This window comes from Corvus hawaiiensis, chromosome 4 (assembly GCF_020740725.1).
Source record: "Corvus hawaiiensis isolate bCorHaw1 chromosome 4, bCorHaw1.pri.cur, whole genome shotgun sequence".
Lineage (NCBI taxonomy): Eukaryota > Metazoa > Chordata > Aves > Passeriformes > Corvidae > Corvus > Corvus hawaiiensis.
The window spans coordinates 78,552,858-78,579,844 of NC_063216.1; the positions used below are offsets into that span (position 1 = coordinate 78,552,858).

The window sequence follows — 26,987 nt, forward strand, 5'->3', positions numbered from 1 at the left end:
TTTGTGGCTCTAAGGCCTTGCCCACCCCTTTCTCCAAAGGAAGGGCATTTTCCAGGACACAAATCCCTTTGCCTGGCCCAGAGCCAGCAGCCCTGGAGCTCTGTTCCATCAGGCCAGGGATGTTTCCTCACCATGACCTCACCTGGACCTTGCATCACCACGAATTCGTCACCTCCCAAAGTGTCACCAGAAAGTCAGGGATCACCTGTGGCTGAACCACGTGGGCCCTTCCCCGAGGGCTGGGGAAGGAGGACAATTTAACACCCACGTCACCAAACAGCTCAGACGGGAGCATGAGGAGCTCTGGGACATGGGACATCACGTCCTGGTGCTGCCAGAAGCGTTTCAGTGGCACCTTGGTGTGCGTGACTGTTCACGCCTCCCCTCACAGCTCCTGGGTGTTCATCCCCTATTTTTAGTTGGCCTTTTTTCCATCCCCTTGGGAAGAGATGAGCTTCCAGTGCTCCTGAATCTTTAGGCCAAGTTTAACAAGGCTCAGAGTTTGGATTTTAGGAGAAATGGGTTTGATGCTCCCTAAAAAAAAATAATCAGACTCAGGGGAGGGTTTGGCTGCTCCTCCCCAGAGTCAGCGTCACTTTGGTGTTAAAAATAGTGGATTTCAGTAATCCAGGAAAGGATTTTTGTGTCTGAAAGAGTCACAGTATGTCCTTTCAGCAAACGGATAGAAACTCGGTGTATCCTGAATTTCTGAGAATCCTCAATGTCCTGCTCTTGCATGGCAGAGGTTAAGTGGGTGCAGATTTGCTGAGAGAAGCAAACAAAGCCAAAAATTAAAAATTCAGGGGAGGGGACAGCAGGACTTTCCTCCTTCTCCCCCTCCTCCTCATGATTCCAAAAAATGCTGTTTGCAAACCTTCCGCTGTCCCACAGCTGGAATCCACCCCAAATTTATCTCCTCGAAGCAGCAGCTTGGTTAGAACAGGTAAGCAGCCAAATCAACTCCGTTTATTTTTACCAGCACAGGAAAGCTTTTATTTCAGAGATCTGTAGCAGTGCCAGGAATAAAAGGACTTGAACAAACAAACAGAAAATCCAAACCCTTTGCATCTCCAGCCGGGCCTGCCGGGACAGGCTCTGCTGGGAGAAGAGGGGGAGAGGCTCAGCCCAGCCCCTGGCTACCAGAGCTGTGCCAGCACAACTTTAAAGCTCAGAGCAGACTTAAAAGCACAGGTCTAGACAAGAATTATTATTTTTTTAAACATTTTGCAGCAGCAAAGGTTATATGCTCCAGCGTTGGCAGTGAGAGCCGCCGTGAGGAGGAGCTTGTCCCACCACGCTGTAAGTGCCAGGAAAAAACACTAAAAATGGGGAAAAAACCCCAAAGAAACACATTTGCTTTGTATGATGGAACAGCCCCCTTGCCTCCCTTGCAGCAGAGTCTCTTGGAGGTCCCGTTTTTCACAGGATCCCAGGATGGGAGAGGTTGGAAGGGATCCCGGGGAATCCCCTGGTCCCACTCCCTGCTCCAGCGGGGCCATCCCAGAGCACAGGGCACAGGGAAGTGTCCCGGTGGCTTTGGAATATCCCCAGCGAGGACACTGCACCCCTCTCTGGTCTCTGCTCAGGGCTCGGGCACTGCCCAGGGCAGAAGTTCTGCCCCATGTCCAGGGGGAGCTCCCTGGGATCGTTCCCTGCCCGTCCCTCTGGTGCCACCCCCGGAGCAGAGCCCGCTCCGTCCTTTGGCAGCCTCCCTTTGGACATCGGGACCGTGGGCGAGGCCCCCTCAGCCGTGTCCCCTCCCGGGGCCGAACAGCCCCAGCTCCCTCAGCCTCTCCTGGGCACGGAGCTGCTCCAGCCCTAAACCATCCTCACACCCCTCCTCTGGCCCCGCTCCAGCAGCTCCAGCTCCCTCCTGTCCTGAGGAGCCCAGATGTGCCTGCCAGATCTGAGCACAGGCGCAGGAAGGTTTTTTGGGAGAGGGTTTTTTGGGAGAAGTGTGGAAGAATTTCGGGTTCCGGGACGGTCGGGAGTGCCCCGGGCACCCGCGGGGGCGTGGCTTGGCACAGAGGGGGCGGGGTCTGTGCGCTGGGCCCGCCCCTGCGGTGAGGTTGGGCGTGCGGCGCGCGGCGGGCGCAGAGCGCGATGAGCGCGGGCTGAGGGAGGGTCGGGGGCGCCTGCGGCCATGGTGGCGCACGACGAGCTCGGCGGGCTGCTGCCCATCAAAAGGACTATCCGGGTCATCGACGCGCAGAACCAGCACTTCAGGGAGCAGGAGGTGAGCGGGAGAGGGGGAAAACCGGGATTTATTTGAGGGGAGAGTGGGGAGGGGGAATCCCCTCAGCCCCCTCAGCTTCCCGCTCTCCGCGTCTGAGGGGAGGCGGCGAGCCGGGCAGAGCGCGGGGCAGCCAGCGATTTAAAATAAATTTTATATATATATATATATATATATATATATATTTAAGTCCATATATATGTATACATATATTTTATATGCTTTTTTTTTTTTTTAATATATGCAATATATTTAAGTTCATAGCCCCCGAAGAGTGGGACCAGGCAGCCAGAAACAATCTCGGCGCCTCACCCAGCTATTAAAAAAACTATATATATGAGTTCATGTATATGTATATATCTTCTTTATATACATATATATCCATTATATATATATGGGTGTGTATTTATTTATATATGTGTGTATATATATATTCATGGCCCCCAAAAAGTGAGCCAAAACCAGTCTCGGTGCTTTACCTGACCCCGCTTCTCCCAGGTGGTTTTTCATTAAAACTTCTCCTGTTTTCATTAAAAAATCGCCTATGTCTCTCAGCTCTTTCCACTGACAGGATTTCTCCTAATTAGATGCTTGTTTGCTGCTTGAACCGAAAAAAAAACCCCTCGTGGGGTTTGTCGGGCTTTTGAGGGCTGGTTTGTTTTATTGAAGTATTGTTATTTTTATCGCGTGTTGTTATGCAGATGGCAATAATTGCGCTCCTGGTAGGTGTTCCCAAGCCTCCTGCTGCGACAGGAGCAAAAGTTCAGCAGCCAGGTAGGGCCCGGCTGCCTTGGGCTGGGTTTATTGCCGAGATTAGTGGCGAGATGAGGTGGAAAAGTTAAAAAAAAAAACAAGGCGTCTCCAGACGTCGCTGGGGTTTGAGGGCTCAGCGCCGAGTCACCAACCCCCCTGCAAATCCTGGCTTTGCAACAGCCAAACTTGGGCAATCTCATTGTGCAAAAGGGAAACCAGATGTTGGGGGGAGAAATAACATAAACCAGATCTCTGGGAGGGGAGTAAATGGCCTCTTAATTCTTAATCGCCTGAGCCAACACTTCTCACTCGGAGCCGCTTCAAGAGGCACTGGAGTTGTCAGTGGGTGTCCCTTAGTCGGGAATGGGCTGTTGGATTTGGGAGAAGTGTGGAGCCGAAGTCTGATTGTTCATCTTGAAACTCAGCAAGCCCCCTTGTGTGTGAATCTTCCATCGAGGTGGTCAGGTGGTGGTGATTTCTGGCAGGAATTATTCAGGCTGGTGACTAAAATCGCCTTTTTGCTGAATTGGCTCAGTAGGAAAAGTTTGGCCGCGCGTGGTTTTGCCATTGGTCACCGAGTTCGTGCGTGCTGGTGTGGGGCCGGTGGAGGACATTGCACTCGAGTGAGGAGGGATCCTTGTAAAAACCACTAATTATTACCCAGCACGGGAGAAAGGTTGTGGGCGTGCTGCTGCTGCTGCTGCTGCAAGAAAAGCTTGCTCAAAAGTAAAGCCCGGTTTTCTTTCGAGCAAGGTGCAATCTTTTCATGAGTTAACCTGCACTTAGAAACACTTGAAGGAATTCCAGGAGTGTGAAATCTCGCCTGGCACAAAATCAGCTTTAGTGGCTGTGCTCGTGATGTATTAATTCACTTTTAATAAAGAGTCCTCTGGAAAAAAAATAATTCCTGATGGAACTGTTGACCCCGCTGGGGTTTTAATTATCTGGGGGTGCTGTAACACCCCTGGCTTGTTACAGAAACCTCCCAGACTTTATTGTAATCTGGCTCCTGTAAGGAAGACGGCGTGGAGACAGGAGAGTCATTGTTTGCAAGTCCAGAGCTAAAAAAAAACCCTCCTGAGCCCGAGTTATCCGCAGTATGAACTGCCCGGAGTCTCGGCTTACACCGGGCTGGAAGGGGAGTACATGACCCCGGGCTGGAACACAGAGCTCAGCAAAGGGGGAGCTTCCAAGCACAGGGATTTTATTTTCCTCCTCCCTGCTCTGCTTCAAACGACAGCACTCAGGAGAAGAACCAGATGGGTTTTTTTTTTTTGGCAGTCGAGCCATGTCTGAGGAGCACCCAGACACAAAGTGGGAATTTTTTTTTTCTCCTTTAAGAGAGGAAAAACGGCCTTTTGCTAAGCTGAGTTCAGGAATTCCTCCTGCCAGCCCTTGGGCACGTGCATGTGTCACTTCAAGCGGGCACAGATGTGCAGGGAAGGCATTCCCACATTCCCTCATGGCCCTGGGCTCCGGCCCTGACACTGGATCTCTGCAGAGCTGCAGCGCTGACCCTTCACCAGTGACCTGTTCGAGCCTCGCCGTGGCCTGAGGTTTCTCGCTATTCATTTTCAGTGTCACGTTTTGCTTTTCCAGGCTATTTATATCCCTGGCCTTGCCAGAGCCGTGGGTGGCTTTGTGTCTGGATCTTCCCTGCCTCAGTCCTGCACTTTGTTAAGCTCCTCTTGGCCCATGTCCCTTTATCCTACTGCACTGATACGTGACTTTCTAGAAGTCAATACCTCCCTTTTCTTCCACTCAGAAACATCTGCAATAAATTAAAGCTTCCTTGTTGTCTTTGAGCCTGGCCTAACTTTCCAACCTTTTCCTGACTGTCCCTGTCTTGAGCTCAGTGAAAAAGTTCCTGCTGTCCCACTTAAACCCAGCTGAGGATCCCGTGATTCGAGGACGTTTGTACAGCTTTCCCCCATTTTTATGGTACCCTCCTAATTCTGACACTCCCCAAACGTTTCAAGCACAGCTTTGTGCTGTGCCAAGAGGTTTTTTTTCTTCCTGCACGGCTCATAAATTGTTTCTTTTCATGTTCCCCCCTGCAAGTTTGAAGGCTGAACTCAGGGTGAGCTCACCTCCTCCTCTATTGCTCAACGCCGCGTGTGGGCAGGGCCGCTCCTCGGGTCGAGTTGCTGAAATCGGATCTCACACATACGTAGCTTTTATGCTGCCTCAGCCTCATGACTGGAATCCAGCTCCGTGTGTTCCTGTTCCCCTTTTTTTTCTGGTTTTGTTTTCAACATTTGTCACTTTTGAGCAAAGGGTTTGCCCACCAAGCTGGGCTGGGGGTGGAGACAGCGCAGAGCTCGTCCTCAGCAGCCTTCACAGTCTCTGCCTTTTGAAAGAGTAGGAATTCAATAATTAACCAATTTTAACTGAGATGAACCCAAAAGGAGGCTGCTTCCCCCTCCTGATCTGAGCTTCGTGCTGAGCAGTCTCATGAGGATGAGTCATGTCTAACCCTCTGCCAGATGTTTGGGAGCACCAGGGCAATCCTCCAGCCTTTTCCAGGCCTTAACTCCGAGGCCATCTCTTCCCAGCCCTGTGCACACCTTTCCTGCCCAGCCCTCGCCACACAATATTTTTGATGTCAAACACGTCGAGTTGCCAACAGAACTTTCAAAACTGAAGCAGCAGGAGCCTTCCAGGGGCGTTTCCTCTTTCTTGGCAGCGTTTGGGTCGGGACAGACTTGAGCTCCCGGCAGGGATTAGTGGTGGAGAAAAGCAGAAGCTCCAACTTTCGAATCTAAACAAGGTGTAAGAAAAATTAGAGCGATTGCAGGAGGTGGGGAAGTGCAGCAGGAGGAGGAAACTTTGTAAACCGAAGGTTTTAAGCTTTATCTGCTCCGTGTGTGCGTGTCCCTCACAGGAATGTTCAGCTTGTGGTTGGTTGCTGCTTGTTAGAGGAGCTGCTGAGGCCGTGCTGGGCTCCCACTGCTGCTCTGCTCTCCAAAATAAAGTGGAAAAACACATTCTTTCTCCAGAGGAAAAGATGAGAAAATGGAGAAGCAGATCCCAGCTCCATCTTTAGCTGTCACAGAGTGTCAGAGAACACTTTAATCTATTTCTGTTCAAAGCATAACAGTCCCTGCTGGAGCCCTATTTTGAATTCTCGCTGATGTTCTCTCACCTCTTTTAACACTGGGCAAAACCTCTGCGGTTTAATTGCAGCCTTAAAGTTCAGACAAATATTTATAGCCTTTAAAGATGAATGGCTGCTTCCAAACGCTCTCCTTGCTGCGTTTGCCACTCCTTAAGTGGATTTGTGCTTTTGAAACCTGCCTGAGAAATTTCAGAGCCAGGACAATTTGTTCTCTGCTTTGCTTTGCAGGAGCCAAGCACTAAACGGGTCCGGCCTTTAGCACGAGTCACCTCCCTGGCAAACCTGATCTCTCCTGTCAGAAATGGGGCAGTTCGGCGCTTTGGGCAGACAATCCAGGTAAAAACAGAGCCTTTGGCTCCTCGGATCTGGAGATTTGGGGAAGGGATTGGTTGGATGGGGTAAAAGGGGCACCCCATGGGATTTTGAGGCGTCTCTTGAAAATCTCTGTGAACTTTCTTGGGCCTTGGGAATGAGAAGTGCTGCCTCAGGAGTTCACAGGTATAAACTGCTGTGGAAAAACAAGGCTAAGCAGTAAATAAAATAAACTGCTTCAGACAGACAGAAAGAGCTGATAAAATGTCCCAGGCCCCAGCACACGTGTGCTGCAGCATGATGCGAGCTGACCTTGCTGCCCAGCACTGTCACAGGAGTGTTTTCCAAGGAGCTCTGTGCTCACACCTGCAGATAAGACCACATCTGGCTTTTAGGAACTCTGCGGAACACCAGAGCAAAGTTCAAGTGGCTCCTGATTAAGCTCTTCATAGGGAGAATTATGATCCTCATTTATTTACTTCCTCATACCTTGGAAATAAACCCAAGCTTTGCCTTCCCATCTTCCTGCCCAGTGGATCAGAGCAGGGAGAGGGGCATGGAAAACTTTGCCAAGCTCTGGCCTTTCTCAGCAGCTTGATTAAAGTGTTCCTTTATCTGAGGAAAAGTGTCTGGGTGTGTTTTCCTGCGTGGACAAGCCAGGAGGATGAAGGATTGGGAGGGGGATGGATAATTCTGTAATACTTCTGAAATGTTGGCTCTCCACATTTGTTTTTTATATTTTTATTTTTCTTTTTAAAATCCCTGCAGTCGTTTGCCCTTCGCAGTGACAGCAAATCCCCTGGCTGTGCCCAGAAGTCTTGCAGCAGATCTGCTGCTCCTACTCCCCCCAAGAGAAGGAACAGTGTCCTTTGGTCTGAAATGTTGGATGTCAACATGAAAGAATCCCTGAGCACCAAAGAAATCAAGCGCCAGGAGGTAGCTGTCCATGAAAAAACGGGGTCGGGAAAGGCAGCCTTGGCTTTGTGTCTGCCCTGGCTGGGAAAGGAGTAACAACCTTTGGGGGGGCTGCATCTTCCCATGCACCTAAAGCTAAGATTTATGTCTGCAGCAGACATGGGAAAAGGTGGATTCCTCTCTGGCGTCACTGGGGAATTTATCTCCCCACTCTGACCCTTCAGAGATGCCAAACTTTCCATGGGGGTGCTCGGCATTCCTGAAATCCCAACCCCAGCCCCGCTGGCTGCTCCGCAGCCGCCCCAACGGCAGGTTCCTCACAGAGCCAGCTGTCTTTTTCCTAAAGCTCCTGACAATTGGTTGGAAGCCAAACAGCAAGGCCTTGGCTTGCCTTTTTCCTGGAGTTCTTGGACAAATCTTCTGGAGACGGCACAGAAGCCGCCGGAAGCTGCCTGGGATTTGACCTCTGCGGTTTCGGGGTTTTGTGTTTTCAGCCTTGCCTGGGTAAAAGCAGTGATTTAAAAGGCTCTAATATTTAATTTGGCTTGTGCAGGGGTGTCAGGGCTTTCACACAGTTGGAAGCAAAGCTGCTTTCTCAGGGCTAGGAAAGCAGATTTACTCAGGGTTGTCATGCCCAGGTGCCACCGAGTGATTGGGGTGGCCAAAGCCCTATTCAGGGCAGGCTGTACATTATGGGAGCTGGAAGGCTCTTCCTGAGAAAGACTGGGATTAAAAGTAACTCAGGATGCTTTTATCCCCTTCTTCCCAGGCCATATATGAAATGTCCAGGGGAGAACAGGACCTCATTGAAGACCTGAAGCTGGCCAGAAAGGTGAGTGGGATTTTTCCTGCAGTCAGTGACGACATTCCAGAGAACAATGAGGTTTCTTTGCACCTGCAGGCATTACGTGGGAGCTTTATCAGCCCCAGAATCCCCAGTTTGAAAGCTGGCCCAGAGAGCTGACGTGAGCACTGGGACAGCACTGGTGTGATTGCACCAAACCCAGCCATAAAAGGATTGTGCAGAACTGCCTGGGGACTCCCTCTCCCGGCTGGGAATAGTTCAGGCAGGAAAATCCTTTTCGTTTAAGTCTTCCATACCACATGGAGGGGAATCTTGTAGCATCAAATCAGTTTTACCCTTTGTGTTGGCTTCACTTCCTGCACCTGATAGATCCCCTCAGATGTAAATCATCAGCTTTGGGGCCTGGGAGATTTGAATAGATTTGGATATATTTGATTTGACAGGCCTACCACGATCCCATGCTGAAACTCTCCATCATGTCTGAGGAGGAGCTCACCCACATCTTTGGGGACTTGGATTCCTACATTCCTCTGCACGAAGGTAAGAGCAGCTGGCTGGTTTGTGCTCACTAGGATTTAACCCTTCTGCTTTCTCCTGTTACTCGCTGGGGCATTGCTGCAATTCCTCTTTCTCTGTTTCCATTCCAGACTTACTGGCAAGTTTGGGAGAAGCAACGAAACCAGATGGAACAGTGGAGCAGATTGGGCCCATCCTTGTGAAGTGGGTGAGTTCAGAACTTGGAATCTGAGCTTAGAGAACCTTTAAAGCCGGAATTTGCAAAGCTCTGGGGTTTTTGTGGCACTCAGTTCAAGATTGGAAGGGAAATTCTGGCAATGCTGGGAACAATGGGATTCTGGTGGCTGGAATGGGCCCTGATTTCATCCCGGAGACGTGGAATGATGCGCTGATTTATGGTTGAAATGTCTGTGTCTCCTGGGCTCTTTGTCCCAGTGTGATTCCAGGAGAGTTATCCCTGCAAATCCAAACCATTGGGAGCTTCAAAGGCTCCATGTGCTTGTTCTCCTCACAAGATCCTTCCTTAGCTTTTTATATTGGGCAGAACATCCCGGTGAGGGCTGTAGAATTCCGTGAGTTTGACTTGGTAGTGACATCTGCTTTTCCCACAGGGAATCTGACTCCTAAATCTCCTCTGTTCCCTGCAGCTACCAAGACTCCACGCCTACAAAGGCTACTGCAGTAATCAGCTGGCAGCCAAAGCACTCCTGGATCAGAAGAAGCAGGACAGGAGAGTCCAGGATTTCCTGCAGCGCTGCCTGGAGTCTCCCTTCAGCCGCAAGCTGGACCTCTGGAGCTTCCTGGACATCCCTCGGAGCCGCCTGGTCAAATACCCCCTGCTCCTCAAGGAGATCCTGAGGCACACTCCCAAAGACCATCCCGATATCCACATTCTGGAAGAAGCCGTGAGTACTCCTGATTTCCTTCTGCTTGTTCAGACTAAGGATTTTATTTGGGAGCTCCAGAAATGTTCCTTAAGCCCTCAGCACTTCCCTGGGGGTTTTTCTTGGGGGCACAGATCTGTGAGAGGGAAAGTGAGGGATCAATCCGTATGGATTGCATCCTTTGGAGTTGTGAAGGAGCACGAGGAGAGGTCACGCAGGAAAGCAATTAATCACTCTGAATCATTTGTTTGGGTTTTTAGATATCCATAATCCAAGGAGTCCTCTCTGATATCAACCTGAAGAAGGGCGAGTCCGAGTGCCAGTATTACATTGACAAGCTGGAATACCTGGATGAGAAGCAGAAGGATCCAAGGATTGAAGGCAGCAAAGCTTTGCTGTGCCACGGGGAGCTGAAGAATAAAAATGGACATGTAAGCCCCTCATTTTCTACTCATTAATTCCCAAACCTTCCCTCAGAGCTGGTTTAAACTCTTGGAGCAGGACTGGGAGCTTCCATCCTTAGGGATAGTTTAGACATTGGATAAAAAAGCAGAGTAGAAATCCCTTGGTGGCAGCCTCATTTCGGGGTGTAAGGGAGAGTTTCCTGCTGACAGCTTCACAGTCGGCTTTGGGAAGCTGGAAAATAATTAGCACGGAGTGCCCATAGAAAGTGCTCTCCATCCCGAGGGATTTTCTGCCTCTGTTTACTTCCAGGTGCTCTGACATTCCCCATTAGGAGCCCTGGCTTTTCCAAACAAAAGGGTTCCTGCAAAAGCCTGTTTGGCTTTGGGCTGGGCTGCCTGGAGTTTCTCTCCCACCCACTGGATCCAGGCTTTGCTGCCTTTTGTCCTGATTTAAACCTCCTATCTTTTCATGTTTTCTTTGTTGATTGGGGTTTTTTTGTTGTTGTTTCATTTGGCTGTTTTACTCCTGCACGAGGCATTCCATGCTCTCAGGAAAGATATCGCTCCTAGTCCTATCCCTTGCATCTGGGAATGATAATTCCCTTTCTAGGGATCCATAAAACAATAAAGCTGCTGATGTAATCCCTGGTGTGCGCCAGACCTTGGCATTGTCACAGGAGACTCCAGAAGTTACTGTGGGTGAAACTGCAGATAAGGTGGCCTTGAATCCCACAGGACGTGTGACCTCATGGAATTCAGAGTGCATATTGGAATGTTTTCCCTTCCAGAAGCTCTACGTCTTCCTCTTCCAAGACATCCTGGTGCTGACACGGCCGGTGAGCCGGAACGAGCGCCAGGCATTCCAGGTGTACCGCCAGCCCATCCCTGTCCAGGAGCTGCTCCTTGAAGACCTCCAGGATGGAGATGTCAAAATGGGAGGCTCCTTCCGAGGAGCTTTTGGAAATTCTGATAAAGGTATTGATCCAACCATCTCATCCATGGTGGCCATGAACTTCCAGCTGGGGCTTGGATAAGGAGACATCTTTGTGTCTCTGCTGGATTTTGGGATTAGGGGGGGGGTTTGTTGGGATTTCAAACCTACCAATGGAATCTGTAAATATCAGCTCGGGTCTGATCTGCTCTTCCCTCCATTTATCTCCAGCCAAAAACATTTTCCGAGTCCGTTTCCAAGATCCCAGCCTGGGCCAGTCCCACACGCTGCAGGCCAACGACGTCTTCCACAAGCAGCAGTGGGTGAACTGCATCCGCACCGCCATCGCCCCATTCCAGAGGAACATTCCCGCCTCCGAGCTCAAGGAGCTGCCGGAGCTGAGCGAGGAGTCGGAGGAGAACAACCCCTCCGTGCCCAACATCCCAGCCCAGAAGCGCCGGTCGGGAGTATCTGAGATGGAGCTGGATGAGAGCGCGGCCGAGTGCGGCTCCGTCCTGGACTCGGAGGAAGCCAAAGGGGTGAAATCCCACAGAACCTCATCCGGGCACAGAAAATCCAGGGAGAAGCAGCTCAGTGGGAAGCGGAAAGAAACACTGGTGTAAGGAAAAAGAGGAGCCCCAGTGGCACCCTGGGGGAAAACTGTTAATTTATAAATAATTCCGTGTACATTTTTGTACCGGGAGCGCCTTCGGAGCCGCTCCGCGGATCAGATCCTGGGTTTATATTGGAATGGCAGCTACTGGTGTTCGATTACTGTTGAACTGGGGTCTGTTTTTACACTTCAAATCCATGAGGGATTTCCAAAACCCTTGTGCCAGATCTGAAGAGCAAGTCGGGGGTCCTGAAAGTTTCACACAGCCGTGGTGGAGGCTGGAAAAAAAATAAAGTGGAATTTTGGGCAGCAGCAGGCAGTTTTGATCAACACTGCAAAAGTCCTTTAAAGGACTCAACACCTGAAGTCACACTGGTGTGTGGTTCTGGGAATTCCTGCAAATTTGCATGATTAAAGAGGAAAAAATCCTAAAAAAAGCAGACCCCAAGTTCAACAGGTTCTCAATTCACCTACTGGAATCTTTGATCTCCGCGTGTCCTTTGTACATTCCTCAGTCTCGCTCTTCTATCCTGCCAACTATTTAATTTTTTTATTAGTTTTGTTTTGAGTTTGGGATTGGGCTTTTGGGGTTATTTTTTGTTTCCTTCGGTTGGTTGGTTTTTTATTTTTGTATTTTTGTTGCTCAGACTTGGCATTTCCTTTCAAGTACTTGATCCTTCATGCTCCGAGGGGTGACATCCCAACCGTCCCTCACGTCACCCTGGAGCAATCCATGGGCTGGAAGGAGACACTACTGAAAGAGAACTGCTTTACTCCAGGGTGTAGGAAGGTTGTAGGCACGTTGTAAAAGGGTTTGGGGAGCAGTGAGTAGAGGGGATAGCAGGGAGTGAAGGTAGATTCCGTGGTTTTGTTGCCTTTTGGAAATGAAAAGCTTCCCAACGGGAAGCAGGACTTGGAGGCAACCAAGGGGTTCTTGCATGTGGTAGAAAGGTAGAGGAGAGGAATTGTTGGAGAGGAGAGGGAGAGGGAGTGGTTGTAAATACTCAGAGGGGCAGCACTGCCATCTCCTAGTGGTCCAAAGATCCAGGGAAAAATCCAGGGAAAGATCCAGCTTGGGAAACAAAGTGGTGACAGCTCTGAGCACAACGGGGTGGCCCCATCCTTGGCCAGCGATCCTTCCATCCCTAAGATCCAGGACTGGGGAGTGGCATCCTGCAATCCCTGTGAGCTGACATCCAGGACTGGGGAGCGATGACTCCGCATCAGGGGTTGTCAGTGCCTGTCCCGTGTCCGGCGAGGAGCTTTGGGAACGGGCAGAGGGTGTACATAGACGCAGCGTGTGGTTCTCTGTAAATGTTGTACAGTTTCCAGTGCCAAGTTCCATTAAATTCCTGACGGCCTCTCTCCTTCCTCATCCGAGTCCTGCCTGGGAGGGAGGGACGTGTCCGTGCTCGGGAGCTGCCGTCGGCTCCGGATCAATGCGGATCTGCTCCGAGGAACCCCTGTCCTGCCGTGATTCCTGCATGTCCAGGCAGGACAAGCCAGCATTGTCCAGTTCCGTGTCCTGTCGTTATTCCACTGTATCCAGGCAGGACACGAGCCAGCAGCTGACAGTTTATGGATTCTCCTCAGTTTCTTGGGAAAAGGGAGCAGTGGGATTCTCCTCCCCCACGGAAAATGATCCGCCCCCAGCAGTGGAAGGGTCCTCATTTAGGAAATGTTAAATCCTTGAGGATCCTTGGGAAGGGGGATCCTGCTGGGCTGATTCCCGGGAAGTTTCCAGGGAGCACCTGGTTGTTGTACCAGGATAAACCCATCCAGTCTTCCCAGCTTTCCCAAAAACCTGTGGCTTCACCTGGTCCAAGGGTGTCCAGGCACCACAGCTCCCGGGGAGAGCGATCCCGGCTCCAGGCTGTCGCTGCGCCCCCGGGAGGGAAGGAGCAGCTCGGGTTTTTAGGGATAGGATCTACAGCTGAGCTCTGACCTGTGAAGCTGATTTGATCCAGAGGGAATTCAGCGCTTCCCGAGCAGGGGGAAGCTGGAAAAACGGCTCCTCCTGCAAAAAACGTGTCAGTGACAGGGAGAAGAAATCCCATGGATCGTCTGCTTGCCCTCCCCGAGTGAGGCTGGGCTGAATCTTTGTCTCCTCATCCTGCAGCCAATGGCAAATCAGCCAAAAATCTTTAATTTCCCTTAGAAGTAATTCCCTGACTCCTGGTGGTTCCTGTCCCTGCTCCATCCCTCCGGCAGGAATGTGCAGCCGTCTCAGCCCTCGCTTCTCCAGACTAAACAATCCAGGCTTCCCCTGGATTCCTCCCATGCTGAATTCCATGGGATCCCATCCGGCTCTCTCCATCGCTCTGCCAAGCCAAGACCCCCCTATCCCGTGGGTGTGGAACCCTGGGATACAGCAGGATAAAATTCCCAAGGGCAGAGGGGGAACCTGAGCCCCGAGGAGCTCCTGCATCCTGCGTGGTGCCATCCCTGTGTCCGTGCCCATGGATGTGTGGCAGCTCTGCCCTGGGTAAGCAGCTCCCCGGATCCGTGTTTGCCTTCGGGGATCCACCCAGCTCCTGGGAGCCGACGCCTCCCGGGTTTCCAGGTGGCACCTTCCCGGAGCCGGGATCAGAGGCAGGGTCACTGTGGGGCAGATTCCTCTCCAAGAATTCCCAGCATCCCAGTCCCAGCCTCTTCTCCAGCATGGGGACATCTGGGATCAGGGTCCCTTTGCTCCAGCTTTAGGAGCTGCCCTTCAGTTTGCCCTTGGATTTGGGAACCTCCAAGGAAGCAAAGTGTGAAGCAAACCACAAGCCACCAACTCCCAAATTTCACTCCCAACAGCCCCCGGAGCCCCTTGCAGCCGTTCTGGGATCAACCCTGAGCTCATCCTCTCCAAAATCCCATTTTCCACGCTAAACCTCAGCGTAGTTTATGCCGGGATTTGTGGAGATTCCTGCCCATCCCCACAGACGCTCCTGGGATCAATCTGGGCTCGTGCAGGGACGGGGGGCCCCACGGAGCTTTCCCTGTCGGAGCCGTTTCCTTCCCCGCCTCCAACTTTCCCTTTTTCCATGAATTCATCCCCCTCCCACACCCCCCTGCCCTGTCTGCAGCTGCAACCCCAGACACATCTGTGCACATCTGGGCTGGCCTTCACAGCCGCGCCGCCTCGGGAGAATCCAGCTGGAAGATTTCACCTTCTGGACTGGGAGAGTTTTTCCCCCATTCCTGGATTAGGCCCCTCAAAGCCAGACACCGCGCCTGGAAAACTCCGTGTGAGGCTTTAACGGGGCCCTCCTTCATCAAAGCACCAACTTTTCCAGCTCCAGGTGGAGACATCCCGGGAAATCGAGCTGCCAAAAAGCCGGGAGCGGCGGCTGCGTGCTCCTGATCCCACCAGGGTGGTCTCCTTTTCCCTGTCCTACCCCACAGCCCACCTCAGATGCTGTAAATAGGATTAGGCCATAAATTACGGGATTTTATGGGCCAGCAGGAAGTTTTGTTGGGATATTTATCCTGATAAATGAGGCACAGTTAAACAGAACTAAAATCAAGGGCAGGCTCTGACCTTCTCCCAAAGATGGATGGGATGGGATGGGACGGTGCTGGTTGTGGGAATAGGATGGGTGCTGGTGATGGAGAGGTGATGCAGAGGTGACGTGTGATGACAGTGGGTGCTGGTCATGGGGATGGGATGGGATGGGATGGGATGGGATGGGATGGGATGGGATGGGATGGGATGGGATGGGTGCTGGCAATGGGTTGTGGTCATGGAGAGGTCATGGGGAAATGATGGGTGCTGGTCATTGGGATGGAATGGGATGAGAGGTCATGGGTGCTGGTCACGGGGATGTAATGGGGTGGGATGGGATCCATGGAATGGGAGATGATGGTGTCAGCAATGGGTGCCGGTCACGGGGATGGAATAGAATGGGATGGGATGGGATCTGTGGGATGGAATGGGATGGCAGATGATGGGTGCTGGTCATGGGGATGGGATGAAATGGGAGATGATGGGTGCCAGCAGTGGGTGCTGGTCCCAGGAATTTCATGGAGAAGGAAGCAGCAATTCCAGCTTTGCTCAGCACCAAGGGCCACCCCGGACGTCCCAGCCCCTCCCCCCTCAGCCAGATGACCCAGGGACCCCAAATCCCCCCCTCATTCGAGCTCAAACCCCTCCCCCATAGTTTGAACCAACACCTGAATCCTCCCAGGCCTCCAAACCCCCGATGATCTGTCAGGATTCGCTTTTCCCAGCCAGATCCAAGCCAGCTCTGCCTCCCCTTGGCTCTTCCACGGCAGTTTTGATTGAATCTAATTAAAGCTGGAGCAGAACAGCAGTGTGGGCAATCAGACAATTAGGGAGCAGCTCTTGCACAAGAGGAGCTGCCAGGGCCTCCCCTCCCTGAAACCTCTCACCAGACAGGTTCCCAGCACGGCTCCCACAATTCCTCCCGGGAATTGCAGCATTCCACACACCCAGAGCTTTTTCCCTGGGAGGCTTTCCCCAGGAAGGTGATTCCCTCCCAGACTGGTCCCATTCCTCGTGTGTCCCTCAGTTGTCCCATGGGCTGGGCTTTGGGTTGTGGCCTTCCCTCCAAATCCCACAGCTCAAATTCCTCACTGGGTTAAACTGGGATAAACTGGTGCCGATTTTCCTTGCATGAGAAAGTCAAATTGTCTTCTGCTGTGGAACTTCCTGCTCCAGTGACTCGTTAATCTGGGTGGTGAAGGTCACTGGACTGTTGTGGGGATGGATGGGTGGAGGGATGGAGGGATGGATGGATGGATGAGGGATGGACGGAGAGAGGGATGGATGGATGGGTGACGGATGAATGGATGGATGGATGTTTCCCCCACGTTTAATTTGAGTGTTTGCAAAGCCTCGTTGTTGAAACAGGATGGAAACATCCCAGGCTGCTAAAATTAAAGGGAATGAGGAGAATTTGGGATGGATTCCACAGGACTGGAGCTGAAACATCTCCGATGGGGGCTGCTGGGGGGCTCCTGAGCTGCTTTTCTCCTTAAAAATTCCATTTTAGGGGAAAAACGGTGTCCAGGTGAGCAGGGAAAGGGGAGCAATGGGGGCAGAGTTGGACCCCTGGGTTTGGGTGGCGCTGGAGCCCTCGGTGGATTTGTTGTTGGAAAATCCATGGGAAAGCGGTGGGAGATTGGCAGGGGTGGAGGTGGGATCAGCTGCCACAGGCTGGATCCAGGAGATTTCCCCTCGAGTTGCATTCCAAGAGATCCCCCAGCTCACATCCCATTCCAGGTGATCCACACGTCCCACCCTACACCCACCCCAGGTCCCACCCCAGCTGATTCCCCATGCTCCATTCCAGGGGATCCCTCGTCTGCCATTCCACGTGGTCCCCTCCCAGATCCCATCCTGGATGATGTTCCAGATCCCATCCCAGGTGCTCCCTACCCCAGATCCCACACGGGGATGATCCCCCAGGACATCCCCACCCCTTTTCCACACCAGATGATCCCCCAGATCCCATGTGGGGGATGGATGGATGGATGGATGGATGGATGGATGGATGGATGGATGGATGGATGGACAAACTCCCCCTCATTTGTCACTGTCCTCTCCTTTTACTCCCTGAGTAAGAGATGAGTAAAACCAGCCTTACAATGGGGAGCACTCTCAGCTCACCCCTGACTAACAGGGCAGGACCCCACACCCCTCCCCGATCCAGCCCCACCGCCCTGCCCCGGGCCCGACCCCGGAGGCGGCCCCAGAGCTGACTCAGGGTCCCGGCAGCTCTGAGTAACCGGGATCTGCCGGGACCTGCACCGGGGGATCCTCCCTCGGCGGCTTTGATGCGCCGCCAGCACCACCTGGGGCTGGGGAGGCTGGCGGGGACCCCTCCAACTCCTTTGCACAGCTCCAACCCCCTCCAAAATATCCCTAAAACAGGGAGAAATCCCGGGTGTCACCCCCACTGCTGCCTCCCCCCGAAACCACGGAGCCACAGCCCAAATCCCTTAATTAGGGCTCTGTTGGGAGCTGGCCCCGTGAAACGGCACCGTGGGAGCAGCGGGACGAGAGCCAGCGTGGCCACGGGGGTTGGGTCACTCCGCTGGCTCCCAAAACTTCCTGATCCATTCCCATTCCTGCTGAGCCTCTCCCACATCTCCCAGCTCCTGCCTCCTCCTCCTCCTGCTGCTGCTGCTGCTGCTGCTGCTGCTCATCCGGAGGGAGGAGGCCCCGTCTCCTCCTCCCCGCTGGCACCTCGGCGTGCCGGGACAGAGCCGCGTGCTCGCGGGAAGCGCCATGGCCGAGCGGCTGTCGGAGGAGAAAATCGCGGAATTCAAGGAAGCGTTTTCCCTCTTCGACCGCGACGGGGACGGCTGCATCACCACCAAGGAGCTGGGCACCGTCATGCGCTCGCTGGGCCAGAACCCCACCGAGGCCGAGCTGCAGGACATGGTGGGCGAGGTGGACGCCGACGGCAGCGGCACCATCGACTTCCCGGAGTTCCTGTCGCTGATGGCCAGGAAGATGAGGGACACGGACAGCGAGGAGGAGATCCGGGAGGCTTTCCGGGTTTTTGATAAGGATGGGAACGGCTACATCAGCGCGGCCGAGCTGCGGCACGTCATGACCAACCTGGGGGAGAAGCTGACGGACGAGGAGGTGGACGAGATGATCAAGGAGGCCGACTGCAACAACGACGGGCAGGTCAACTACGAGGAGTTCGTGAGGATGATGACGGAGAAGTGACGCCCTCCATCACCCACCTCCAGCTCTGTTCCACAGGTAACTCCCTGGGATGTCGTATCCACGGAAAATCCCCAGATCTTGGGTGTCCCCCATCCCGGCCACCTCGTGTTGGAGGTTGGAAAAATCAATGTTTGCGGTGCTTTTTTTTTTAATTTTTCCTTCATTTTTTTTCCCGTAGGCAACAGAGGTTGTGGTGGTCCTCCCCCATCCCCTCCATCCCCTCCCACCTTCTCCAAGCTGGAAAAATCCTCTTTTATCCCAGTTGGAGCATCACCAAGCAGCGCCTGCATTGGATGCGGGCATCCCGCCTGGGCTGCAGATGGATTTGGGGTCCCCATGGGATGCACGTCTTGTGTCCATAGAGATTCCAGTGAATATTCCCTGACATCCCTGAGTCCAATAAAAAACGTCCCCCCACATCCTGGTGGCTGCCAGTGCCTCATTTGGCTTCTCCTTGGGATCCCTGCTGAAAAATATTCCCTCAAATCATCCCGGTCAGGCTCAAGCCCTTCCTCATCTCCATCCTCTTCCCATTCCACCCCTTTTCCTGACAAGCTGGAAAGATGCCCCAGTGGGTGCTGGACACCAGGATGTGGCTGTCCCCATCCCAAATCCCATCATTTTGGGATCTGTCTCCACCCCCAGGGTCTCAGGGCCCTTTTCCCTCCTCCAAGCTAAGAGTTGGCAGCCGGATTTATCCCTAATCCATCCCAAAGCTGAGCAGAGCAGGATTCACCTTTCCTGGCCCTCCCAAACTCCCGGGACTCAGTTTCCCCACAAACAGGGGCAATCCTGGGATGGGATCGTTCCCTCCACAACAGAATTTGAAGGATTAATCAATGCTCCGTCACTAACGAGCAAACGAGGCCGAGCTGCTCCGTGAGGAACTTCGGATCCGCCACGACTTCACCCCCACTTCCAGCCCATCCCTGGGGCTGGGAACTTTGGCAGTCCCACTTGTTTTCCCGGGAAAACCGGGCAGGTGCTGGCAGAGCCGAGCACGCCCACGCTCCCTCCCAGCACCTTCCCTCTCCCTCACGCTCCCAGGATGAGAGCTCTGCAAAGTCCAATCCCCAAATCCAGCAAAATCCAGCCAGAAAAAATTCCAGAGTGAGCGGGTCACGCTGGGCTGTTGTAATGGGGCGGCTAAAATTAGTCCTTCCCAAAACCAGGATTATTTATTTATTTAATGCCAGGTTCCAGCTCCAAACCAATCCTGGTATTTTTAGGCCTGACCTTTTTTTCTCCTTCTATTTTTGGGTTGTTTAATTTCCAGAGCGTTTTTTCCGCTCTGCTTATCCCAGGATGGTTTTTCCTAATGATGATCCCGAACGGGAGGCTGGATCCTGGCCCGGCAGCTCCATCAACAAAGCAGGAAGTTTATCCATGTTTTCCCACTTTTCCCTGAATTTGGTGCTCGGGAGAGCAGTGGGAAGGTTCCCACCAGCACAAGTTGGGATGGACACATGGATGGACGTGGTTTGGGATTTTGTTTCCCAAATCCAGGTTTTCGGGCCCAAATTGTGCCTCTAGAGGGGAAGGAGCTGATGGAATTGCAGGATCCAGGCCAGCAGATCCATGACCAATGGATTTCCATCTGGTGTTGGATAATAATTGGATTAATTGAGGCCCAGGGGATGCACTCGGAGCCCGGGAAGTTCAGAGAATCCCTGGTCTCTCCCTTATCCCTCCGTGTCCCGATTTCCCACCCTAAAACCTGGTCAGGATGTTCCCTGCGCCTGGGGATGGGGATTGAAGGGTGGGATGTGGGATAGGGATCCCCTGGGAAGGGTCCTGGGGGAGGCTGATGTGGAATCTGGGATAGGGATCCCCTGGAATGGGACCTTGGGATCATCCGATGTGGGAACTGGGATAGGAATCACCTGGGATGGATCCTGGAATGGATCATCTGGTGTGGAAAAGGGGTGGGGATGTCCTGGGGGATCATCCCCGTGTGGGATCTGGGGTAGGGAGCACCTGGGATGGGATCTGGAACATCATCCAGGATGGGATCTGGGAGGGGACCACGTGGAATGGCAGACGAGGGATCCCCTGGAATGGAGCATGGGGAATCAGCTGGGGTGGGACCTGGAGTGGGTGTAGGGTGGGACGTGTGGATCACCTGGATTGGGATGTGAGCTGGGGGATCTCTTGGAATGCAACTCGAGGGGAAATCTCCTGGATCCAGCCTGTGGCAGCTGATCCCACCTCCACCCCTGCCAATCTCCCACCGCTTTCCCATGGATTTTCCAACAACAAATCCACCGAGGGCTCCAGCGCCACCCAAACCCAGGGGTCCAACTCTGCCCCCATTGCTCCCCTTTCCCTGCTCACCTGGACACCGTTTTTCCCCTAAAATGGAATTTTTAAGGAGAAAAGCAGCTCAGGAGCCCCCCAGCAGCCCCCATCGGAGATGTTTCAGCTCCAGTCCTGTGGAATCCATCCCAAATTCTCCTCATTCCCTTTAATTTTAGCAGCCCGGGATGTTTCCATCCTGTTTCAACAACGAGGCTTTGCAAACACTCGAATTAAACGTGGGGGAAACAACGCCGAGACCTCCCGAGGTTTTCCCAAAGGATTTTTTCCCGGTTTCCCCATTTTTCCCCCTTCCAGGCCCTCTGGATCCGTGGCTCCCTGCCCCCTCCCGGCAATACCTCTGCCCTTAAGCAAACATGACGTCGTGCCTGGGAAATGTCTCCGGGAAGAGGAGGCCCCTCCACATCCAGCTGCCAGAAAAAAGTCTGGAAAAACGGCTCTGGAAGCGGGATTGATCCAGGTTGGTGGCGGGAGGGCTTGGGGAGGCTGTGGAGGGGAGCTGGGTTGGGAAATCCAGGCAGGTTCTGCACGGGGGGGGAATAAAAACAAAGCCCAAAAATTCATTCCCGAACTCATTTTTCCAATGTTTACTTCGGAAAAAGAAAGGTTCCGTTTCCCGGGGGTGGTGGGGGGGGTGTGATCCTGTTTTAAAGGGATTTTTCTCCCCGGTTTTCCACTTTCGGGTTCTTTGTGAAAGGAGGAATTCCTGCCCGCGGGAGAAATTTAAAACCCCACACAAATCACCCCAAAACCGGGCACGGGGAAATGTGGGAAGCGCTGTCCAGGGATGGCCAAAATGATGGAGAACGGAAAAATTCAACTCCAACATCGAGGCTGAGGCTGATGGGGAAGAGCGGTGGGGGAAAATCCCTGATTTTGGGACTGGAGGGGTTGGGTTTGTCCCCAAATTCATTTGGTTTTGGCTTTAATCCCTCTGTTCCACATGGAATTCTGGGGATGAGGAGAGGGAACAGCAGGACAGGGAGAGGGGGGTGGGCGGGAGAAGGAGAGGGCAATAAAGGAGAGCAGGAGATGGAGACAAGGGAGGGACAAGAGGGAGCAGGAATTGGGCACAGGAAGAACCGGGAGAGGGGGAAAAACATGGAATAAACGGGAGCAGGAGATGGGAAAAAAGCTGGATCGGGAGAATGGAGCAGTGGGACAAGGAAAAGGGGGAGCAGGAGAAAGGGATAAGGACGAGACTTCGAGCTGGGGCGAAATGGGAACAGGAGAAAAACGGGACTAAAAAAGAGGACCTGAAAAAAGCAAGAGATGGGAACAAGTGTGAGCAGGAGCAGGGATCAGCGGGAGCGGAGGACAAGGAAAAGCGGGAGCAGGAGATGGAGAAAAGCTGCATCGGGAGGAGGGAGCAGTGGGACAAGGAAAAGCGGGAGCAGGAGAAGGGAGCGGGGGACACGGACAAGGCTTTGAGCTGAAACGATCCCAGAGCCCCTGCGAGGAGGGGGCTCCTCCCCAGCCCCTCCATCCCCTTTTTCCCGGCATTCCCGAGGCTCAGGGTGAATCCCAAGGGATTTGGCGGAGGCTCCTCCCGGGAACCCCCAGCTGCCTCCACATTCCAAAAGGCTCCTCTCCCCTTCCACCGCCCAGGGCCTTCCCAAACTCGGCTCACCACAATCCCGAGGGAATCAATCCCGAGGGAATCAATCCCGAGGGGATCAATCCCGAGGAGATCAATCCCGAGGGAATTCGGAGCGTGAAATCCAACCTGGGACTGGATTTCCAATCCAAGCAGGGATTTCCAACATCCCGGGATGGGCAGAGGTGGCTCCAGCCCGGCCGGAAGGGGATTGAACTGGAAAAGGAGTTTGGAGATGCCGGGAGAGGTTTGGGGACACCTGGAAGGATCCCGAACCCCGCAGCTTCCATAGGGCGGTGAGCACGGGCCCGCAGGGAATGAATTCCCCCTAAAAGCCTCTCCATCCCAAAATTCCCCCAACCCAAAAAGTCGGGAATTCCCCGCAGGGGTTAAGTGCAACCGGAGCCGCTCGGCTTTCCCGGAGCTGGAGCTGTCAGGAATTGGGACAAATGGGAAATTAACGGGATCGCGAGCTCAGCCCCGGCGCATCCGCGTGCTGCCAGCCGCATCCCGGTGGGAATTTGGGAATGTTTTCCCTCTTTTCTCCGCCGGGATGGGCGGGAGGATGCGGCTGCTGCTCCGTGAGACACCCCCGGGGATAAAGAATGAAAAATTCCCCTGCATTCCCAGCTCCGCCGTTTGGGATCCCGGCGCTTTCCGCTTTTTCTCGATTCCTGAAATTCCCGCTTTGGTCCAAACTGATCCCAAATCAGCTCCAGAAAGGAGAAATCCCCCCCAAAAAAAGAGCCCAGGCAGAGCTGAAAAGAGGAAACAACAATTCTGCATCCCGTCCATCCCCGTTTTTCCCAGTTTTCAGCCCATCCATGGAAGCACAGCCTGCCCTGTGCTCCCCTTCCCGCTATCCCGCTCCTTTCCCGCAATTCCCGCTTTTCTCCTTAAAAATGCGCCTCCCCTGAGCCGAGATCAGAGGGAATTTCATTATCCCAGAGAGATCTGGCAATTCCAAGTCTCTTCGCGGGGGAGGATTGAAGGCTGGAGGCGGGAATTGAACCCTCTGGAATTGATTTGTTGTTCCCAAAGAAAAAAAAATTCCCGAATTCCCGAATCCAGGTTTGGCGGGGCCGGAGTTTGCGGACTGAGGAGCTTTGCTGGGATCAAAGGGAATTTTGGCTCCCAGGGATTCGCGATTCCCGCCCGCGGGAAACCGCCCGGGCTTCTTTTGGGGAGCAGAGTTTTCCAAGCTTTTCCAGGATTTCTGTTTCTCCGGGATGAGCGGCGCTGCTGCCGACCCCGCAGGATGAAGAATTCCCGCTCCCCCGGGAGCTTTGGATGCTTTTCCCGGGGGAAGCAGCTCCGCCAAGCGGCGCCGCGGCAGAAAGAGGCTCCCGCATCCCAATCCTGCGGATTCCTGAGGAATTTTTTCCACAATTCCACCCAAAAAAGCCACGGGAAGCGCTTCTGGGATAAGGACTCGGGGAGGAGTTGGAGAGGATTGGAGAGCATTCCTTAGGAAGAGAGGGATTGTCCCGTTTTTCCAGCTGGGTTTGGAGTTCCGGGAAGCTCGGGAAGGGGAGGGATAAAAGCAGGAATGGCCCCGTGGGATCTGGGATGGATCCGTACCTGGATTTGGGAATAACGAGCGAAGGAATTGTCCCAAAAAATGGGCGCGGCCCAATCCAGTTTATTATTCCCATTATTCCAGCTGCTTCCGGCATTCCCAGAAATCCCAAAACCCTTTACGGCTCCAGCCAGGAACGACCCCCATCCCTGTGATCCCAGAGTGATTTGGGATCCTCCAAGGTTTTTATCCCAAAACTTGGATCCAGATGATCCTGAAAATCCAGGGAAGATCCCTAAGAATTCCAGCGGGGATCGAATGAACTGGGAACGGTGACGGGACACGGAGCAGCTCCAAGGCGGCCTCCGGGATGGAACGACCGGAATTATTCCCGGAAATTCATGGATCAGGAGGGGCCACAAGCCAGATGTGAATGAAACGTTATTCCCAGTTTGCCGAGCTGGAATTCCAGCAGGGACGGTGCCCGGATCCCTCTGGATGCCTGGATTGAGCCGGAATTCCCGGAATGGATGGGAAATAAATTCCCAAACTTTGGGATCTCCCAGAAATCCCCCAAAACCCAGGGAAAATAAAGGAGCCCCCCGTGGAATTGGGGGATTTTGTTATGGATTGTCCAAGGAATCTCTGGGCTTCTCCACCGGAAACCTGGATTCCAGAATTCCCAACTTTTACCAGGATAGGCAGGGTTGGAAAAACAACCTGAAAATGTGATTTGGGATCCCTAAAAAGGGAATTTGATCCTTAAAAGGGGATTTGGGATCATTAAAAACAGATTTGGGACCCCTAAAAAGGGAATTTGGGATCTCTACGAAGGGATTTGAGATTCCTAAAAGGAATCTGGATCCTTAAAAAAGGATTTGGGATCACTAAAAGGGATTTGGGATCCCTAAAGAGGGAATTTGGGATCATTAAAAAGGGATTTGGGATCCCTAAAACCGAATTTGGATCCCTGAAAAGGATTTGGGATCCCTAAAAAGGGATTTTGATCCTTAAAAAGGGATTTGGGATCTCCAGAAAGGATTTGGGATCCCTCAAAGGGATTTGGGATCATTAAATGGAATTTGGATCCCTAAAAAGGGATTTGGGACCTCTAAGAAGGGATTCAGGATCATTTAAAAGGGAATCTGGGATCCCTAAAAATGGGATTTGGGATTCCTAGTAAAGGGAATTTTGATCCCTAAAAAGGCAAATTGGGATCCTTAAAAAGGGATTTGGGATCTCTAAGGAGGGATCTGGGAGCCCTAAAGGGGAATGTGATCCTTAAAGGGGGATTTGGGATCCTTAAAAAGGGAATTTGAATCCCTAAAAGGGAATTCGGGATCCCTAAAAGGGATTTGGGATCTCTAAGAAGAGAATTTGGATCCCTAAAAAGGGTACCTGGGAGCCCTAAAAGGGATTTGGGATGTCTAAGAAGGGATTTGGGATGTCTAAGAAGGGATCTGGGATCCCTAAAACCAGATTTGGTTCCCTAAAAAGGGAATTTGGGATCTCTAAAAGGGATTTGGGATCCTTAAAAGGGAATCTGGATCATGAAAAGGGATTTTGATTGCTGAAAAGGGAATTTGATCCTTAAAAGGGGATTTGGGATCCCTAAAAGGGATTTGGGATCCATAAAAAGGGAATTTGGGATCTCTAAAAGGGATTTGGGATCCTTAAAAGGGGATTTGGGATCCCTAAAACCAGGAGGTTTCCCAGACGATCCCAAGACTTTTCCCAGCCTCTCCTCACCAGGAAGGAGCAGACCTTTGGGAATCTCTTCCCGCCGGATCCGAGCCCTGGGATGACCCCAAAAGGTCCCTCCCGACCCCAAAGGGCTCCGCTGCAGCTTTTTCCCGGCCAAAAATCCCATAAAAATCCAGCCCTGGGGCTGCCCCGGCTCCGGGGCCCTCCCGCATTCCCGGGACGCCGCCGGAATTCCGGGAGCAGCGTTCGGGAATTTGGTTTTCCATCCAGCTCCAAAGTGGGCACCAAAAAACCCCAATAAAGGGGGGGGGGGATGCAATTAAAAGTGAAATGAATTAAAATTCATTAAAAATCAATTCTAAAGTCAAAATTAAAAATCGATTAAAAATCGATTAAAAATCAATTCAAAATTAATTCAAAATTAATTTTAAAAATTAATTATAAATTAATTCAAATTTAATTCAAAATTAATTTAAAAATATAAATTAATTCAAATTTAATTCCAAATTAATTCAAAATTAATTTAAAATAAAAAAATAATTCCAAATTAATTCAAAAATTTAAATAATTTTAAATCAATTAAAATTCATTTAAAAATTTAAATTATTAAAAGTCAATTCCAAATTAATTCAAAATTGATTCAAAATTAAAAATGAGTTAAAAATTAATTTTAAATTAATTCAAAACGAATTCAAAATTTAATATTAATTAAAAACCATTTAAAATCAATTCAAAATTCATTCAAACTTAAAAATTAATTTTAAATTAATTTAAAATTAAGTCAATTAAAATCAATTAAAAATTAATCCAAATTTCAAAATGAATTCAAAATAAATAGAAATTAATTCAAACTTAATTCAAACTTAATTCAAAATTAATTCACAATTATTTTAAAATTCAAAATTAATTCAAAATCAATTAAAAATCAATTCAAAATCAATTAAATATTAATTAAAATTAATTAAAAATTTTAAATTAATTAAAAATTCATTCAAATTAATTCAAACGTAATTAAAAATCAATTCAAAATCAATTCAAACTCAATTATCAATTTAAAATCAATGAAAAATCAATTAAAAATCAATTTAAAATAAATGAAAAATCAATTAAAATTAATTACAAAAAATCAATTAAAAATCAATTACAGACTCAGACTGGAAGCCCCACCGTGCGCCTTCAGCAGCAGCTCAGCATTCCCAGCCTGGATTCCCTTCATTCCATGATTTTGGGGGAATTTCTCCTCTCCGCACTCCCCGGGGCCATTGGGGAATTCCAGGATTCCCGGGATTCCCGGGAACGGCTCCTCTGGAACGTGGGGAATTCCAGCTCCGGAATGTGGGAAATTCCAGCTCCGGAACGCGGGGAATTCCAGCTCCGGAATGCGGGGAATTCCAGCTCTGGAACGCGGGGAATTCCAGCTCCGGAATGTGGGGGATTCCAGCTCCGGAATGTGGGAAATTCCAGCTCCGGAACGCGGGGAATTCCAGCTCCGGAATGCGGGAAATTCCAGCTCCGGAACGCGGGGAATTCCAGCTCTGGAACGCGGGGAATTCCAGCTCCGGAACGTGGGAAATTCCAGCTCCGGAATGCGGGGAATTCCAGCTCTGGAACGCGGGAAATTCCAGCTCCGGAATGCGGGAAATTCCAGCTCCGGAACGCGGGGAATTCCAGCTCCG

At 51.7% G+C, this 26,987-nt stretch overlaps 2 protein-coding genes across 3 annotated transcripts in view; both read left to right on the forward strand.

Moving 5' to 3' along the window:
- NET1 (neuroepithelial cell transforming 1) overlaps positions 1-12,851 on the forward strand; it is a 46,465-nt gene extending 33,614 nt beyond the window's left edge. Inside the window, exons 1-10 of one of the 2 annotated variants that reach the window (XM_048300119.1) lie at positions 2,093-2,236; positions 6,333-6,440; positions 7,185-7,352; positions 8,101-8,163; positions 8,580-8,676; positions 8,784-8,860; positions 9,300-9,557; positions 9,797-9,967; positions 10,729-10,915; positions 11,103-12,851. In XM_048300119.1, coding sequence (XP_048156076.1) covers positions 2,144-2,236; positions 6,333-6,440; positions 7,185-7,352; positions 8,101-8,163; positions 8,580-8,676; positions 8,784-8,860; positions 9,300-9,557; positions 9,797-9,967; positions 10,729-10,915; positions 11,103-11,494 — 1,614 coding nt within the window. In that variant the 5' untranslated portion in view covers positions 2,093-2,143 and the 3' untranslated portion in view covers positions 11,495-12,851. Of the gene's footprint in view, positions 1-2,092; positions 2,237-6,332; positions 6,441-7,184; positions 7,353-8,100; positions 8,164-8,579; positions 8,677-8,783; positions 8,861-9,299; positions 9,558-9,796; positions 9,968-10,728; positions 10,916-11,102 lie in introns of those variants that run through there. The other variant, XM_048300118.1, reaches the window with a different exon arrangement.
- Positions 12,852-17,419: 4,568 nt separating this feature from the next.
- LOC125324377 (calmodulin, striated muscle) lies at positions 17,420-18,591 on the forward strand. Its single transcript, XM_048300121.1, has 2 exons — positions 17,420-18,211; positions 18,354-18,591. The coding sequence occupies exon 1, from the start codon at positions 17,726-17,728 to the stop codon at positions 18,173-18,175; it is 450 nt and encodes a 149-aa protein (XP_048156078.1). The 5' UTR covers positions 17,420-17,725; the 3' UTR covers positions 18,176-18,211; positions 18,354-18,591.
- Positions 18,592-26,987: the final 8,396 nt, after the last annotated feature.